This window comes from Anopheles merus, chromosome 2R (assembly GCF_017562075.2).
Source record: "Anopheles merus strain MAF chromosome 2R, AmerM5.1, whole genome shotgun sequence".
Classification (NCBI taxonomy): Eukaryota; Metazoa; Arthropoda; class Insecta; order Diptera; family Culicidae; genus Anopheles; species Anopheles merus.
The window spans coordinates 1,892,680-1,906,549 of record NC_054082.1 but is presented as its reverse complement, the minus strand read 5'-3'; the positions used below and the strand labels follow the sequence as shown (position 1 = coordinate 1,906,549).

The following is a 13,870-nucleotide window of genomic DNA, read 5'->3' as shown; positions in this document are numbered from 1 at the left end:
AAGTGCGTGCGCGTGCAGCGAGAGGAGTGATTGATGAATAATTTAAAATGTGCTGACTGACGGTGAAGCAAAACGCCACCCCGTAAGCCGCGAGAGAGTGTTTCTGGCAGAGACCGTAGGCAGGAGAACCTACGCACGGCGCTGTTTGAAGTGGATATCATAAATTAATCTACCGCACAGTTGTGATCTTCGCGCTGTGGAGCGAATCGCACGAAAAAAAAGTCTTGTGGAAGTGCACCACGCGAAGAAGTGGTACGTACGGCAATAAAAGCAAAAGGTGGCCCGTGTTAACGTGTGTGTTTCTATGTGTTGGTGTGTGTGTGCGTGTAGTGAAATGGTGTAAGCCCACCAGACCCCATTGTTTGCGAGTGTGCGGCCAGTAGCCTCCCAAGACGCTGGTGGTGGCGACCCGGGGACGCCTGCAGGGAGCAGTAACGAAATATTTTCCCATCAGCCGTCGGCTTTCTCGTGGGCCATCCAATTGCTGTGGCCTCCTCGGCTGTGGCAAGCAACGTAACGCGTAAAGGCGGGGCGCACCCACCCAAAACCACCCAAACCACCAGCCAATAGAAAAATCAACATGGAAACACGAATAGGATTATTAGGATTATTTTTCTATTACTTCGTCGTGATTTCTACGGGTAAGTGAATACACCGAAATCCCAATTATCATTCCATTTCGGATCCGCCAGAAGCGGGATTTGAATAATTTTTCCTTTATCGATTGTTAAGTGGAAACGCGCACGACCGCACGACCGGCATCGGGCCACGACCAGCGCAAAGCCCCGTGAGCCCCGTGAGTCGCTAATGAATTGCCCGTTGACCGTGATGCGGGAGCCCGTTGTAAGCCTCCCGCTCTACGCCCTCATTCGCTCCCAAACGGTCTCTTGCTCTTAGCGTAAAACCGAATCGATTCGATAAGGGTGTGAGAATCCTTCGCATTCTGATGAATCTATACTTCCAGAAAATGACATTAATGGGTGTAATTTAATTATACATCCCCTGATTACGTCGAACCGCTTGCCATCGATTGGAGCTTCGGGAAAACTGCTCTTGAAAATTCCTATCACCTGAACTTTCAACGGGTGCTTCATGCAAACTGTGATATTAAAATTCATCGGAACGAAGCCCTAAGCTTATATCGACGTACAAGTCCACGCAGACAGTTTTAATCCGTAAACAAACGAAGAAACAAACCGAAGCTTTAGGCCAGCCATTTCTTTACCAGCTCCAGAATTTTTCCTTCGCTGCTCGCATTTCAGCCGAGTCTTGGGCGGTGATTGAGCTCAAATCGGCACAGTGGGCAGCTCCTGGGAAAGGCAGAAACAGGACAGTTTTTGAATTTTATCGCATTAAACTCTCTGGTGTGAATCAAAACTCTCTCTCTCTCTCAAATATGTACCTGGAATGACGACAGCCGGGGACTGATCGTTCAGATCCTGCTGGATGCCCATCGCACGCCAAGGATCCAGTTGACCCTGAGTGAAGAAGACGTTCGTCACCTCCGGATTCCATCCGCCGTAGATGACGTTCGTCCTATCGGCATTGTTCATCATTCTCGTCTTATCGAAGCTACCGAACAAAACGATGCATAAATCAACGTGACTTAACGCAAACCGTCCACTATCATTACAACACTTACAATCCATCGTACAGATCACCACACAGCTTCACGAACAAGTCGACCGGGAAGCTGGAGCCAAAGATCTGCTTAGACGAGCCCGAAATCTGATACCATCCGTACTCGGCACAGGTTTGGTACAGCCACTGGCGCACTATTGCACAGCAACGGGGGGAATGGGGAAAACAATGGTAGCATTACGATACACACACTCAATCGACACGAGCTTCCGATTACACCTACTTGAGCTCATGGCAGCACCCTCATTCCAGGCGGTTTTTTTGTAGTAATCAACCATAGCCTTGTAGCCATAGCTGTTGCAGTTGGTCGATGTCAACCCTCCCGTCACAAGCTTGGCCAGCGCCTGCATATCGTCCGTGATGGTGGCATCCTCGATGACCCGGCACACACCCTCAATGTCTCCGGTCGTGTGATACTGAACAACTCCCGCGAACTCATCCGACAGACTGCTGAAGAAGTTCATGCGATCCAGCGGCTGGGACAGATCCACATCGCTGCACAGCTGAAACTGCTGCGCGACACTTGCGTACTCCCCGCGGTCGAGCAGCTCTTCCGTCTGCCGGATGGCCCGCTCAACACGATCGGCACAGCTCTGTCCTCCGACCAGTCGGATGCTCTCCGTCACAATCTCCTTGTACTCTGCATGAGCGGGAAAAAAACAATCCACGATTTAAGATGCATTACGGTTTGTAGTGGCAGGTCTAGCGAGCCACCCATTGCTTACCGGTAAACTCAACCTTGGCAAACACCGGAGCACTCGAGGCCCACGCTCCGTTTATCAGGTGCGGGTACTTCTGGCGGAACCACGACACCATGGTGGCGGAGTACGATCCACCGATCATGATAACGCCCGACTTCTCCGCGCCCGGATCGTCTTGCGCATCTCCACCACAAAGTGCGCCAAATCCGCCAGCGCCTGATCGATGTTCAGATACTTCAGTTTATCAGTACGTAGGTCGCTGCAAAAATTGCCACAAAACAACAGCGATAATGCCCAGCGCGTGATAAGCAAGCGCACCCATCGTCATCATCCTCACTTACACCGTCGGATGGCTCTGGCCGTAGAAACGATGCTCGGTGTAGAACAGATAACCCTTCAGCTCGGCCGCCATATCGTACACGTGGCCACGGAGATGCTTCCCGCGGAGATTTCCCACTCGCCGCCGACGTAGATGAACAGCGGGCCGCCCTCGACGTAGTGTTCACCGTTGGCCATGTAGCGCTGAAATTAGTAACAAAAACAGTAAGAGAAGACTATCCAAGGGCTGTGCGAAGCCTGCCTGCGGTCACTCACCATCGACCAGGTGTTGACATTTTGCGGGTCAAAGTGATCCAGCCGCTGCATGATGTGTTTCGTCTCGACGGGGGCGGCCTTGCGCGACGGCGAACCGCCCTGAATCGGAGGCTCTCGGTGCATCCGCTCCCATACCCGCTGATTGCGGAGCACCCGCTGAACGCCATCTTGCTGCTGCTGTGGCTCCAGGACAAACGCGCCCACGAAGCCCAGCAGGCAAACCAAGGCCATCGGAGATTTCATCACGTTTTAATACTCAACACACTGCACCACACAACCACAGCCCAGCTAAACGTTCGACCGCATTCGCCGCACCGTTGAACGCACTCCCCGTATTTATAGGTTGCGGTCCAGGCTCTGTTCGCGGGCAGTTGTAATCTTATCGGACGGATTTCACTACGTATACTGTGATTTAATCCCATTCTTCACCTACCAATCCAACTGGACAGTCGTCTCGATTGAGCACGTATCGGTGAAAATCGACAAACTTATTGGTCTGTTTTCATTCATCGCGTTCGTTCGAGCAAACGAGTGGTAGCGCGTTTGGTGAAGATAGGAACATACGAGTGTATTGTAAAACGCCACACAACTGATTGGGGCGGTGAGTTTATCTCGCTGATTGGACAATTAGGAGAATGAGTGGCTAAATTGTCATAAATACGCAACAGTTGTATTGTCCCCAACAGTATATTCCTCCCGGGTGCTCGAGTGAAGTGTAGCGTGTTACAAGCAGCTGCTTAAAATAGCTCCACATTCTACTTGCAACTCTTCAAACGGCGGGTGGATTACGATAATAATACACATCAATCGATGATTCATCCGACTTTGTCACAGCAACCAAATGGATGCATGGAAAACGTATAAATAATTCCTCGACCACCGGGAATGCAAAATTAATCTCGCCTGATAACTAGTGCTCGTTTAAAGTGCACTTTAGAAACGGCACAAACACAACAACCGCTTAACATACCACACTAAAACACGTGCTTCAAACGCGGCCACAAAACATGCCCACAGCACACTTCCGTCAGCAATTGTCATCCTCGCTAGAACAAGCGGGTTATTCACTCGGAAGGAAAACCATTTCCGCTTGCACGAGCATAACCATCAAGCTTCCTAGTCGAACTGTTCGTTCGCTCCCCATATGCAATTACCAAACAGGCGCCCACTCCAAACACCCACACCCATCTTCCTAGTGTGCCATTGCCAGCCCGCTCGCCCCGCCCCAGCTCAGCTAAATCCTCTTCCAACAATGGAGTCTAATTATGGAATTAATTCGTTAATTTTCTTATCTCTTTAACGATCTGAAGACAGAGCCACGAAATGAGGAGCTGACAAAACCCGGCCGTCCCGGTTTTCTCCCCCTCTTTCACCTGCCCGCTTTTAGTAGAATCTGCTGACTCTGCTCGAACCCCCTGTGTGGCCTGCACACAGCAGAAGCAGCGCCTTGATTTGCATCGAAGACTTTGCGCCGTCTTCAGCGGCACGATAAGACACGGAGAAACCGAAAAGGCAGTTGAACGCACCGACAGGAACGCACACAAAAGAAAGCCCTCCCCCCCTCCCCCCGCTCCCCCTATTTGTGAAGCTTCACTGAGCTTTTCCGCCGTCCCTGCCCGCTGTATCACTTTGGTAATGGGATAAAAATATTTGCAGATGGGCAAGGGAGCTGGATGTCGTTGCCCCTGTGCGCGCTGAACGCGAACGCGGAAACTACACGGCACATCGCCGCACATTGCCATCGTTTCTTGGGATTGAATTTTTCGCGTAAAAAACGCGCCCGCGTCTCCGCAACGATGATGCCGAGAAAGCCGTGAAGATGATGCCGTGTATCGAAGAGACGTGTACTTCCCGTGCCCTGTGACGGTGTCGGTGGTTGACGACAGCGAGCTGGTGAAGCCATCCTGCGCCCATCCCACATCACCATCATTCCTGAGGCTTCGTTTCCTTCGGGTGAAAGAACACAAGAACAACGTTATCGTTACATAATGTTTTGCATAAAACATAGGCGAACGAACACCGTGGCGCTTGGGTTGGTAGCATGGGCGCCGACTGAAGAGTGCCGTGAAAAGTGCCCGTTTTCCTTGACAAACGCAATGCATGTGCGTGTGTGCGCGTGTGTGTGTGTGTGGGTCCCTGCACGCGAGCCTCAAAACGGAGGCTAAGTGATGGCAACCATTCACCCGGCATGTCTTTCGGTCTTAAGACGCTCACGCTTGCCGGCGAACGAGTGGGAATCTTTATTTTGGTTTGCTGCCTTCCTCGTTGCTGCTTAACAATGACAAAGAGGCGGGAGCCAGCGTTCGGCTGCTTGGTGCTTGGTAAAAAGGGAAGCTCTATCGAGCATTAAAAATGTACTACCCTTGGCAGCGTGTACGTTACTATGCTTTTATCGCGGGCGGAAGGGAGGAATCAAACCCACTTCCACCCTGGTCTGGTGCAAAGTGAGAAAAGCGACAACCCATGCCAATTGACATGTTACGATGGGTACGATGCGTCATCTGCCATCGGAACGCAACCCGTCCCTTACAAAACAGACAGACCCCGGACACGGCGGCAGTTTCGTTGAGATGTTGACAAATGTTTTCCAACACGCACGATCGGAGAAAACTCTTTGTACCATTTGATAACGTTTAACCGTATGGATTCAATCACACGCAGGAGCGGGGCAGGAGCTTTTCATAAATAACAGATCCATTTCCCCCCCCCCCCCCCCCCGACAGATGGCACACCGCGGTGGTGGTACGTGCGTGCCACTGTCAGTTCATCGGGCTTGCTATCAAGCTGTTCCTGATTTCCAGAGCTTTACTAAGTAGCTAAGCTTTGAACGGGCCGTCTCACTCGCCCTCCCGCACGATCTCGCGGTAATCTCTTATCTTGGCATCATGATACCTTCCCTGTGCTTCCCGGAGCAGCTGCTAGCGAATCGCTTTTAAACCCATTGCGTAAATATTGAACGAATTCCTTTGTTATTCTTGGAGGATAATCGTCCCGTAATCACTTCCACCTCCTGGCGGCTCTGACCGGAGCTCCGTATCGGACCAATCTGGCAGCCGATCAAAGGTTGTTAAGCAAGCAGACAAACCATGGACAAACGCAAACGGTGCTGTAGTGCTCTCGTGCTTGTTGTCAAAGAATACAACTCCACCCCAAGCGGGACTGGGACTTACCAGTACCGGTAAGAGGTTTATCGATGCTTACCGATGTCTCCTTGCCCACTATTAAAGCACTGCAGCGAGACCTCGAGTACGATGTTCCCCGGTGCCCGGGAGAGCGAACGCACACGCACACGACGGGCCCATGGAAATGTCAAACAAGTTCATGCTTACACCGGATTACGTGCCATCCGTCTCCATGACAAACATCATAAATTGGTCCCTTCAAGATGTGTGTATTTTCAATCGATGCGACTAGATACACCGTCCCGGACTGTGTTGTGACCACATCGCCCAACCCAACACAGGTTGTCTTTGCCTCAGCACTTGAGCATCAGCAGCAACTGTTCGTCTTCGTGAGGGTGCCAGCGGGTGGATGCAAAAATTGCTTCTCACTTTGATGCTTCCAATCAATACGGTGGTTGGGGAAACTTTCCTTTCCCCGACAAAGCTAGCGCCCGGGATGTTTGCGTGCAACTACACTGACGCAATCGTTACCGGTCCAGTACACTTCTCGCTCGCCCCGAAATGCTTCGGGTCGCTTGAGGTCGCCTTCACCAACACCCACCCATGCCCCCCACTATTAGATTGCATGCTGGCGAACACTTGCGCTTACCCTTTTTAAAAGGACCGACAACAAACGACCACCACACCACTGCGACCAAAACGTTCATCGGGAACCGTGTCAGGTCCGGGCAAAGCTGGAGATGTGGTCGTGCGAGAAAGTTTGCTGACGGGGCCGAACGCGGACCGCCTTTTCGCCCCAGAATAAACGAAATCCGGTGGCCGGATTAGTGCAGTGTGGGGGGGGGGGGGGGGGGCAAGTTTTGCAACCAACTCAACCGAGGGCTTTTGTACAAACTCCGGTCTTTCCTTGGTGGCAATGGCCCTTCCCTCCGAACCAACGACGGCCGGAATGAATTTTGCCCCGGTTGGTTGGTTTGGTTGGCGGGGAATTTAAATTCCCAAGCGTGCGAAGGCATCCCAACCAAGCCGAAGGTGACGGTTCATGAAGGACCCGAAAATGGCCAACGAAAGCACCATCAAACGCGCCGACCGCCACCGCGATCGATGACGGACGCTTCCGTCGGGGTCGAAACTTTGCTGGCAGAATTACGGAAGGCCACCGGCGCCGAAAATGGTCCGATATTGCTCCGATTAAAATGCTGGCGAGAGGGTAGGCTGGCTGGCTGGCAGGAAGGGCAGCAGGGCAGTTCCCCTGGAACGGGAGCAAATGTAAACACCGAGCGCTCCCGTGCGCTCCCCACAGACGCTGTTTATTGACATCGTCGATAAATTTTGTGTACATATTTACAAAACACGGAAATTTGCATTGCGCATGCGAATGTTCCTGGTGCCAGCGCTGCCTGGTGCTTCGCCGGCAGTCCATACTTTGCACTTTGATCACGCCAATTACACAACCTTTCGCGTTTGGTTTGGCAGGGAATGAGAATGTATGTCGTGGCGCTTGCTGGTGCGATGCGAAAACTCGTGCCACGGCCCCGGACAAGTTTCAACTTCAAACGTTCAACTTTGAGCGTTTCGGGAAACACGTCAGTTCCGTTTGGACAAGCGCGTAATCGCAAGTGCAATCTAATAATCAAAGCTGGGTAAATGTGCATCGCCTGGCGTTCGTTGGCGCAATGATTAATGTAAGCATCGCTGCTAACTAAACAAACTTCCCTGTGTGTTGTGTTGTGTACATTTATCAAAGCAAAGTACTGACGTCCCATTTGCTATGCGATAAACGCTTGTCCCGACCACGGTGAAAGTTGCTGGAAACGAGCGAATGATCAATGGATCGATGGCCCATTAATCAATACAATGTGCAAACCCCACTCGACGATGTCATCCAAAGTCGATCAGCGAGCCAGCGGCCAAAAAAGAGCCATTTTGAAAGAGTGCCAGTGGGGGACCAACTTTACCACTTGGCAAACAGAATGCTAATCACGATGAGGACAGCCAGTCGGCTTCGCGCCCCGACCACCACGCAAGGGGCGATTCCATTGGATCGATCCAATATTTACTGTCGAAGCATAAAAATTCAAATCTACTTTAGAAAACCACCCAGCCCAGGCCAGCAGAGAGCAGTTTAAGCCTATCGGTTTTCCAAACGCTGCCACACAGTGCTGCCCCCCCCCTTGTACCGTCGGCATGCCAGCGAGAACCCGTTCGCGCAGAACGGAATCCGGTAGGTCAATATTGACCCGGCAAATAGCGTCTATTCATCAACGGCATTCCAAGGCCGCGACGTCCGGCACGGAAACGTCGGGTACGGAAGAAAGCCGTAACTGAAACTAAAACGACTCAATCAGGCCACTGCGGCCCGCAGCCAGCCGGCAGCAGGCTTTGCGACTCGGCCACGGAACACACGGAGCGCCTTGGGCGGTGGCTTCGGTGGGCTGTTATCACCCTTTCCCCGCTGAATGAAAGCTTCTACCCCAAGAGGAGGGTAGGGGAGTACACACTCTATGAATAACCAATTTTCTACCTCAGCCGCCTTCGAACCCTGCCTTATCGAAACCATCGTTCGTTCTTGCTTATGCTGTTCTGGCGTTGCCTGGGTGCTGTTACAAAGTTAACTCTTTTCGCCTGCAATCCGCTCTGTACAGGACGAGCCCGCCCGACTATCGACCACTCCCGCCGAACGATGATAAAGTACGTCAACTTTTAAATAAACTAATAAATTGCAATTTCAATTCCCTCACTTGCTTCGTAAACTGATAAATTTTATGAATACATAATACATAAGACTGATTTCTCGCCCACCGCCTTTTTGCCCGGTGCGGCGACAACCACCGCATTCCACGACCGACTTTGGCGTTCTGGCGAAATGCCAGCAAACATCGGCAAGTTGTCCACGCCACGACAGCGTCTTGCGCCCCCCCCCCCCCTCGATGCAACGATATTGGCTTTCTTCCGCGGCATAATTGAATTGTGTGCTTGTGGGCGGAAGCGTCGGTTCATTCTGTGCAGCGGTGCAGCGACGGAGCGATGTTTCGTATCGATGCAGCATTTTTGAAGCTCCTTATTTCAATGACTGATAGACTTTTTGTTTTTGCTCCCTCGGCACCCGCTTTTCTTCACTTTTAAACCTCGCACGGTGGAAGATTGGTGGCGAAGCGAAACGTTGGACGCTTTTCATTTTTGCATATCATACCAGTGCATGAAAGAAGCATAGATTCGCTCGGAAGGAGCAAGTGCAACACTCTAAGAACAGCCGTCGCAGCTCCAGAGCAAATGGAAGCAAGATAGCGATAGTTGCTTTTGTGTTGCGGCAAGTTGTTGTTAGAGAGCGATAGGATAAACTCGGTCTTACCGAGTCAAACCGTTATCCTTGGCTGACTGCAGTTTCGCGAAAGTTGCTCCTTCGATAGCGAAACAGCCACAGAGAAACAGCGTGCAAGATGAATGCTCGGAGTAAGATTCGTCGCACTGAACTTGTCCGCTTGTGCTTCATAACGGGTCAAAGATCACGATAAACTAATAAAGTGATAAGCGAGGATAAAGTATTATCGTGCGGATTTTTCACGGTACTGCAGAATTGTTCCCCACACTGTAGGAAGGAGCGTTTGTAGAACATTTTTGGGAATGTTGGAAAAGTGTATGCAGTGCTTATATTGCTAAGAATTGCTCAAAAGATGATAGTTTGTTTTCTCTAGAAATTCTTCAATGTGTTGAAATGTGTTCATCAACACAAACTATCTCAAACTAGCTCGAAAACACATCCATTTGCATGGATACTCCGGTTGTAATGTAAAAAAACAACCCATAGGTAAGTCCTGCACATGATGTGTAATTCCTGTAAAGAAGAAAAAACCCATGATGACGGTATATGCTTCCCTCAGGTAGCCCATACAACTAGTTTCTATAATTAAAAAACTATCCCCTGTCATGAGCAATTTGCCTACATTCAGGCGTAGCTCAACAGATCGAGTTTGCCTACATTCAGGGGCACAGGGGCATGCGTGTTAATTGGTTTAAAAAGGTTTAATAACAAAAACTGCTTCCAGCGATCGGGTGAGCGTCCACTTGTTGTAGCAATGTTGTAACCACTTACGTGATGCTTGATTCGTAGAAATCTTCAACATTACAAACATATTTAAAACACCCATTCCAGCAATGTGTGTGTTTGTGTGTGGTAACGGCAAGCCACATTGTTATTCGAGTAGACCGGGGCTATCATCCATCGCCCCATTTCTAACACCGAACGAAGAGAAAGGTTTTCGTGTCTATTTCTCTATCCAGCCCCCGTCTCCAACTGCCAACGTTAATTGTTGCCCTATCTAGCCTAAAACCACCAATCAATCCAACAAAGTTCGTTCTGCATCAGACACACACTTATTTGCCTAAAAGGGTCCTGCTGTAGTGCTAGGCTCTTTTGCCTCGACATTAAAAAAAAAACACCCTAAACCAGAATAAACCTGCTTGTTTTTCGTATTCGTTGAGTAACGAAACAATGTGTCCGGTGAAACTGTTGAGCTCACTATAACACGACAAACCTTTTCCTTCCTTGGCCCAAGCATCAATGTGCTTCTCGGAACGAGATCCCAAATTGGATGGTATCGGAGGAGAGCTGTTTCTCGGAACCATTCGGCCCCTTCATTGGGGACCATTTTACACTTTTTTTCTTCAATCTTACCATCATTTCAAGCTCCTTGTATATTCCATTTCTCCCGGAAAGCGGAAAGCAGGAAAAATATTTAAAAAAAACTGTTCACGTGGTTGCACCTTTCTTCGAACGCTTCATCATCATAATACTGTTGCTTGCCGCTACCGATGTGTGTGTGTGTCTGTATGGTATCGTTTAAAAAGGCACCAACAAAACACAAACTCGTACCATGCACTCTGCTTCCCTTTCGCATCGAAAACGAACGCTTTGTTCGGTGTCAAAGTTTTTCCATTTCTCCTTTCTTAATCGTGTGTCCTCCCCGGGTTTGGGCACACTGTCTTCGGCACTCTGCCCTCTTGCACGTGTTGCTGTCGTGTTTTTTTTTCCACTGTCGTCGAAGGTGCGAACTGTAAACTGAAGGCTACAACAACACCCAGCCCTTTCGCTGGCGGATGGGCGTCGGGCCAGGTCACCCATTTCTCGCTTCGCAAGTGGTTCGTAGCTGTCACGAGACGACACCACACCGTTCTTCTGCACCCACTGCAACTTCCATTCATTTAAGCGGAACAGGTGAAAATGTAACGAATGAAAAAAGCACCATCAACATTAGCAAGCCAGCTCGATTATCCACCTTTTCGTTCTACTTGCCGTAAAAAAATGGCTCTTTCGAAAACGCGAACGCAGGACCACCAACCAAACTCGACATCGTATCCTTTTTCACAGGATCCTTTCGGGCTCAATGACTCGTGTATTGCCGCAATACACACGCTTTGGTTTTTTTGTTGCTGTTGTCGTTGTTGTGGTGCTCTCCCTCCCCGTTCGCTGCGCAACAACACTCTTGTAAAGTTTGTAATTTGTTCGCTCATTCGTTTTTACGCCCAATAGTCAACGCCACACTATATCGACCCACCGGTTTGGGCAACGGGTTTGTGTCCCTTTTTTTTAAACTATATTAAATTTTTTGCCCTTCCTTGCGACACGCTCTAATTGGAACCGGGGGTTGAGTGGTGCGCGTTCTTCCAGCCGTAAAATGCAAAACTGCTGAAACCCTCTGAGAAGTTTGCCCTCCGAGAAGCACCATCATCAAACACCATCGACCACCTACAGGATACGGGGCGGAATCGATTTCAATCTAGAGCCCTCCAGCCGCCGGGGTTCGCCAGTGGCCGGTTAAATTAATTTTACTCGTCCTCGTAAACTTCAACCTCATTGTGGGGTAGAGCGTTCCCGTCCGGTACTGGGCGGTGGCGATGGCTGTCACCTAGCAGCGGTGCGTATGGTCGAGTAGTAAAATTGTCATTTTATTTCGATCCTCACCAAACGGTGCAGTCGCACTAGAGGAAGGTTGCTAGGGCTGACTGCTTTACATATCCTGCTTGTTGGGTAATAAAATGCCTTGATGCTTGACCACTCAAAATTCTGTTTTTGTCCCATCATAAACCGTGCCCTTATTATGCCCGCTCTTTGCAATGATTCCTGTTTTCACATTTACAGTCTCGAGAACTATTTTCAAATTTAATCACAATTCACAAACTTCAAATCTCATAGCGTTGCGGCTTTTCAAAAAAGCTCATACCGAAACTACATATTCCAACAGCAACGTTCGTGCTGGGTCTCTTGTCTAGCTTCCCCCCAACTAAAGGCTGGTTCTATTTTCGCAAACGCTTATTTTTTCCTTGAAAAACCTCATTCAATCATCCTTTCGCGGAATGAAACTGATTGAAAGACGGTTGATAATAATTTTAAGATTTTGCGAAAAATGATTCAACCATTCACTCGCAAATCGCAAATCGCCCCCGAACGCGACATTTGCAACAGAAGCACACCGGAGCTGCTCTAAGCCCGCGTTTACGAGACGACGCAGCGGCACGGCGTACGACTTTCATCGTTCTCCGTGGTAAAATTATCCCGCATTATTGTAATTTCCCTGCTGACTTCGAGGCAAGATTGGCCCCGACAGTTCGCCAGTAAAACTAAGCCGCTCCAGCACCGACCCACCGTAACCGAAACAATTTCATCAATCATTTATGATCCACGTATTTTCCGGCACCGGCTGCCACTCAAAACAACCCTGAGTAGCAGACGGGGCGGGAAGAAGCGCGGTCCCAACGAAAAGACAAGAGGAAAACACAAAAGAAGAAAAAGTTTAAAATTCAATTCACCAAACAGAACAATCCATCCGTGGCCATTTGGATCCCAGCCGATTCCGAATTCCTTCCTCCTCCGCAGGGCAGCAGCGATCCTCCTACGACAACAACAACAACTTGTCCGCCATCTTATTATTATCCTCTGGGGGGCTCACATCCGTCGACAATGCCGTGCTGTGACGAAAGGGTGGAAGAAAGTGGACCTGGGCGGTTGCGGCCGCTCGGGGTGAAATGAAGAAAACCAAATCCAAGCCCGGCATCCGCTTTTACGAGTCGCTGGCGCAGGACAGCAGCTGGATTTTTACGACACTCTGGAGAATAATTATGCTTTGGTTGGGCGCATCGGCAGCAGCACCGAACAAACGCGCGCCCAGATTCGGACCAAACCTTCTGCTCCTGCTGGTCACTATTGCAGATGTGACCCGCACACACCCGCACACCCATCTGCCCGGCCATCACATCCGCAGTCCCGGAGGCCGGAACCCGTGTTTCATTTTACATTTTCCAATCACACCGTCCCGCCCGTGCCCGAGAAGACGAGCAATCCTTTCAGTTATTTGTTTTCGCTACAGTGTCCCTCCCCGTGCGAGCTCCCTGGGCTGGCATCAGCATAAAAAACGAATGCTGAAAGAATAAAATCAACCCAAACGGTCCCTATCTCATCAAATAAGCAATGGTTCCTGGTGTGCACGTTCTATGGTGGGACCACGACCGCCAGCACCCAGCTCCCGGGAGAGGAGAGAAGCAAAAGCAGCAGCAGCAACAACAGCAAAACCGGGGCCACAAGGTCGCTGTTTGTTGATTCAAACAAGTAGTGCAAATAAATTTGCTCGCTTCTTTGTTGAGCAATCGGGAAAAATATTGCACATCGTAGCGCGAGCGAGGGACGGCACTGAGCTTCATATTAGTGCTGCCGGGAGGGCACGCTCGGAACGGTGGTCGTACCAGTTTCATTGCTTTGCATTCTTCCCTCTGTGTGTGTGTGTGTGTGCCCCTTGCACGGGAAGCAGCATGACAATA

General features: G+C 50.1%; 1 protein-coding gene and 1 pseudogene across 1 annotated transcript in view; one reads left to right on the top strand and one right to left on the bottom strand.

Moving 5' to 3' along the window:
* Window positions 1-13,870, top strand: part of LOC121588525 (protein sidekick-1-like) — a 47,925-nt gene that overhangs the window by 1,503 nt on the left and 32,552 nt on the right. Inside the window, exon 1 of the mRNA XM_041906567.1 lies at window positions 1-641. This exon is cut by the window's left edge and continues 1,503 nt beyond it. Within this exon, the coding sequence (XP_041762501.1) occupies window positions 581-641 (61 nt within the window). The 5' untranslated portion in view covers window positions 1-580. The remainder of the gene's footprint in view (window positions 642-13,870) is intronic.
* LOC121588524 lies at window positions 1,137-3,263 on the bottom strand (annotated as a pseudogene).